At 34.3% G+C, this 5,597-nt stretch overlaps 1 protein-coding gene across 1 annotated transcript in view; it reads left to right on the forward strand.

Moving 5' to 3' along the window:
- Positions 1-81: 81 nt before the first annotated feature.
- LOC105265479 (A disintegrin and metalloproteinase with thrombospondin motifs 9) overlaps positions 82-5,597 on the forward strand; it is a gene marked incomplete in the record, with an annotated part of 78,281 nt that continues 72,765 nt past the window's right edge. Inside the window, 1 exon segment of the mRNA XM_011302971.1 lies at positions 82-906. Within this exon segment, the coding sequence (XP_011301273.1) occupies positions 675-906 (232 nt within the window).

The raw sequence follows: 5,597 nt of genomic DNA on the forward strand, positions 1-5,597 counted from the left end.
GGAAGGGGAGGGGGGTTAAATGGGTTGTACGAGATCGGAGCAGGAGGATTCGCTGAACTTAGTTCAGTCGGTGCATGCGAGCGGAGCCAGACGGTTGTGACTCCCCTCTCGTCCTCAGTCTCACTGTCACACTCCAGTATTCCATACTGTCATTGTTTTTTATTTTGTTACTTAAAAAAACAATTTACAGACATATATCCATTCTCCAATCATTCATCACTGTCACCACCTACCAAAATTCTTCCACTTCTCTCTCATCGATTGAGTTATTTTCCAAAATGATGATTCAATCGAGGCAATGATTTTATCCATCAGCACTTTTTTTTCGAATTTTTCATTTTAATCGAACGGAGAATAAATAATAAATCAGTGGATTCAGTGATTATTTTTAATGGTGTGCAGTGTTATGTCGGGGGGACGATAGATTATCGAACTGGCTCCCATGCTCGACTCGTAGAAAAACACCAGAAAATTATTGAAGAGTTGATTATTATTCTCATAGAGATGATGATGACGAGCGGTGAATCTGCGTTTTGATCAGTCGATCTTGGTACTCTATGATAATGACAATGATGAAATCGTGACGCGAACAGGTGGTCAGATATTTGTCGCGGGTAACAATGTCAAGGTGGTGATTTTAAAGTTGAAAAAAAAAGGAGGGAAAAGTTTTTGAAATGTCGAGACTATCGAGTCGCGTATCATCGACCGCAGCCGGTCTCGCGATCGTTCTGTTGGTTGTGTTTCTCGTGATACTGTGGACCGGTGTTAAGACCACAGGATCTGTGAAAAATGATGAGAATCGGGTGATAAATACATCCCGTCTGCATCGAGATTTCAAGGACAATTTAAGGGTTGTTGATGTGCAGGAGAATGATTCCGGTGGTGAATCTCCGGAGATCAATGATGGTGAGTTATCTGTTATTATTTAATGAATGATTGTCAGAAGATTGAGGTCGATGTGACGAGAGGTTGACAACAAGACTGATTTTTAGTAGCATAATCAAACGGCTTTTTTTCCGGGGCTTTTGCTCTTTTCCCTGATGGACGGCTGATTGAAAAATGCGTGTCGAGCGGTTTCGTATTTCTGCCGGTGTCAGTGGATTAGGATCACGTGTTGTAAGACACGTATGTGTGCCTCTCGGCTTTCATGCGAAATATCATGCACTGCTTTTTTTTTCTTTTTACGCGGGTACGAGGAATAAAATAGTTTTTTTTTTAATTGCCGGGGGTTACCTTGTCAAGTCTTAATGACAGAAGCCTATTAGCATATTTAGGTGCGGATTTCAATGACTAGATCTGCGCGGGAATGTATTTTTCTTCTCTGCCGACTAGTTTTGAAACGTCAGGCTGATAACGAGCTGTGTGAGTTTGATATCACAATTGCGAATTTTGATGGCTTGTAATGCAGGTGGGAACAAGCAGCTTCTTGTTTGTCGAGTGGTCAACACTTCAGTCGGTTGTACTGGCAATTTGCTTTTGGGAGGTAATCCTAATGCCATCTTGAGTGGTTATTGGGGATTATTTTTTATTTTCCCAAAAAACGATTTAAAAACTTTTTTTTGTAATTTGAGACTTGGGAATTTAATTATGGGGAAAATATTTTAAAACCGTTCAGTTTTTTGATAATGGCTTCTTAAAAAATAATTATTAAAACTGCTTAAACGAAATTAATCAATCATTTTATTATGAAGAGTTCTATTTAGTGAAAAAAATTTTCAAATTACATGGTTTTTTTTTTTAAATTACGGAAAATCTGAGATTGTCCGAAACGTTCTTGTCTTGTGTAGAAATAATAAAAATTGTTCAATCTTAATTAGCGAAAATTAATTTTTGAACAAACCGAACGGTTTGAGTTTTTTTAAAATTATTTTTCAGCCATTGGAATTTTATTTACTCTCATGACCGAGTCATTATTATTTTCATCATTTACTGATTATAAATTAATTATCAATATCATTTAGACCCCATGGAGAATAATTTGTAGAGTAAAATAATAAATTGTGTATAAATATATTGCCAAAAAAAACGTGATACTCCACTATCTCTCAATGACTAAATTGTAAAGAATTCAAATTACGCGCAAGCTCATCGAATTTTTCGATTACATGGGATTAAATTGAATTTCAATTAGAAACGATCACTAAATTTCGTGCTGCTCCTGAAAATTGAAGAAATTTGAGCTTTTCATGTTAAATTATGATTGTCTTTCAGTGAAACCTCGAATTATTATACTCACGTATAAATTCCCCACAAATATAATTGAATTTTCAAAATATTGAAAAAACAGGAAAATCACTGATTGAATTCTCGAAATTTTTACGGTCTCATCTCAACTTAAAAATAGAGAATTAACAGAATATTCAAAAAATCAACCGATGGATCACTGAAAAATTCTACAGTAATTTCGCGTCACTTTTCCATTAAAAATTTCAAATATTTTTACCTGAAATTTCAATTGTAATTTCCCAACAGTGCACGAGACGAAAAAACAAAAGCACTTGGATGTGATTAAATAGCGAAAGAAAAGTTGGAGAAAATGAGAAGCACATCTCTCTCTCGTGCGAATAATAAAAATAGTTTAAACTTGGTAAGATCCGAGTAAGTGCATGATGTATGACTAGTCCCTCGGGGTAAGACAACCGCAAACAAAGTAAATAATCCGTAATGAATAGCATTCGCGGTTAGGGGTCAAGAATTATTATTGGACTCGCCAATTGAATATTCTATTAATAGTCTGCAAGTCAAAATGCGTAAAGTGCGCGGCGTTAAGAGGTTCATTGATGGTATTACCTCTATTGCGTTAGGTTATTCGTAAAATAAACTGATAGGATATGATACGCAAAGTTCTGAAGGTGAAAGTCCAGTGCAGCCGAGACACTAAAACCCGATAATGCACTGGACATTCCCAGGGCGATATTAGTCTCGTTCAGGTCTGCTTGGTACTTTAATTATTGCGTTACCGGCTTATTACAGCCACTGGTTAAATGCTTTTTTCTGATTTGATGGGGTAATAAGGGAATTAACGGGAAATTAGTGAATTTCTAATTACTTTTATTGAGGGAATTTAATTTTGAGTCACACTCGGGGAGATTGTTTATGGGGTTTTAAGGAAACTTGTTGCTTTCGAAAGTTCTGTTCCCACAGACTTCACTATCAATAGTATTAAATTCCTAACATGATCCATAAATTTGTTTATTTATCCAATAATAAAACCCTTTTTTACCTCCAGGCAAAATCCATTAACTCCACGAACTATCGATTCTAACTATTTTTTTTTATAATATAAACAATGTTTATTCAAATTGAGTTAAAAAATTGCTTATTTCATGGGAGAAGAGACTTAATTTGTTAAGAACTAACGAATAGCTTTTATAGTTGAATTGTAGAATTGAGGAATTCTTTCAAAAAATAAAAATATACGCTCAGAAAAACATTGGGGGAATTTGAATAATTAGTTTATTAAAGATTTTAGAGAATGATTTTTTTGTGCGGTAACAATGCAACTATTTTACCAAAACATTTAGCAACTTGTTAATAATTTATCTTTTCGCCCGCAATTTTTTTCTCTGGGTCCTCAAATGAATCAGTAAATCATGAGTGCAATGATCACATGTTCCGCCGAGTGTTCCGAGAAAAAAAAATCTTCAGGACTGAGGACAAGTCCGGGTAACGCCGTTCGGAAAATAAGAAACAAACGGGGATAAAGAAACAAATTTGCCAGACGAGTTGTTATGAAAGGTCTCAGGTCTCGAGTGTCAATTAGATGATTCTGTACGATACGTGGGACAGAGAGGGAATATCTCTCGAGATGGGGCATTTTGCGAAATGATTTGCGGGACGAAATAAATATTTATACGAGATGAGATTCGTGTGTCGCCTCTGCTGCATCGCGAAACAATGTTCAGGTCGTTGACACGAGAAATTCCATTTGTTTCTTACAAAAAAAAAACAAACAAATTCAATTCTAAATTATTATCGAGTTAAAAATATTCGCGTTTCGTTTTTTCAACATGTTTTTTGTATTGATGAATTATCCAAATCAGTAAAACATTGGAAAACGGAATTTTCATTTGTTTAAGAGTCGTTGTTTATAAGCATTTTTTAAATCTTTTTAATAACTAATTATTTTTAATAACTAAAAACTCGGAAGCAATGATTTTTTTATGTGATAGACGGCAGTGGTAAAATATATAGAAAATGTATATAAAGGATATATTTTATATATTTTTCTTATCTGCTTACGTTGGATCAATAAACATTTCTCTTTCCACTATTGAAAAATTACACTTGAATGACTTGCAATTCTTAGCAGGAACATAGTGACATACAATTTTTGTAGAATTCTTCAATATTTTCTTAATATTCCATTTTTTTAAATTCAAGTAAAATAAGCATTGAATTTTCGATCTATTAAAAATCCACTTGTATCTGGTGATTAATCTCCATGATGAGCATGAAAGTTCAATAATCATTTAGCATGAGAAAGTGGATTTTTTACAATTTTCAAGATGAATAAGAAATTCAGTGAACGTTTTTAATTGAATTTCAATTCAAACTCATATAATTGAAAACTCATATGACTTTGCGACTGAAATTTCAAGAAATTTTTAACAGTATATTTTGAGAAAATATAAAGTTTTCCACGGAGGAAGTGCTGGTACTGATTGTTAATTTTATTAAGCGATATTGTTTACGCATTGTCCATTATTTATATCGAATGAATGCGACAACTGGATTGAATTTGAGAGAAATGGTCTCTGGGCAGACGTCCAATTGGACGAGGCCAGGGACATTACCACTGACGATCGAATCTCCCAGCATTAACTCTCCAATTTCCACGAAGTCAAGGCGAATAATTATTACAATTGTGAGGATCGTACGAGAGTCGGACAAATGCAAAAGAGGGGCGAATGGAATTTCGAGATTAATTGGATGATTTGTGGAGCGACGTGATTTGCCGGACGACAATTCTTTACATTTTTTTTCGAGGTGTTATTGCACGTGGTGCGAACAACGCGTGCTCTACCGACACTTTTCTCATTAATATATGTGTCACTTATCTACTCATCCCATATCCCATTCCCAGATATCATATTTTATCGGGAGAGTAAGCAGTTTTTTTTTCTACCGAGAAGTAGTTCAGATCCGTGAAAACTCGAGGGATGAAGTAATCGTCGGGAATAGTGCGAAAAGAAATCCAATCTATTTGACTTTTCCGGGAATTTTGGTCATTGTTTTCCAACCTAGCGTTTCAGCCAATCAGAACGCAGTATTCGGGGCTGTCAAACAGTTTTATTTTGGTAATTTAACATTAATATTTGTTAACAAATTCAATTGATGAATTTGTGAACTAAATTGCGTTGAAAGTTGTTTTTCTTACTTCTCTCTTAATGATGAATGTCGACAACAATTTTTTTAGTTAAAATCAATTCATCAATAAATTCACGACTTTAATAAGTGGTGAGAGCATACCATTAGTATTATTAATGAAAAAATGTATATTGCGAAAAAAATCTTACATCACTTTTGGCGGAATTCCATTAAAAGATAAATTTCTTTTATTGTTTATTCAATTTTTCCTCACATTCTTTCATTGT

Source organism: Fopius arisanus, unplaced genomic scaffold, assembly GCF_000806365.1.
Source record: "Fopius arisanus strain USDA-PBARC FA_bdor unplaced genomic scaffold, ASM80636v1 scaffold00030, whole genome shotgun sequence".
NCBI classification, from domain to species: Eukaryota; Metazoa; Arthropoda; class Insecta; order Hymenoptera; family Braconidae; genus Fopius; species Fopius arisanus.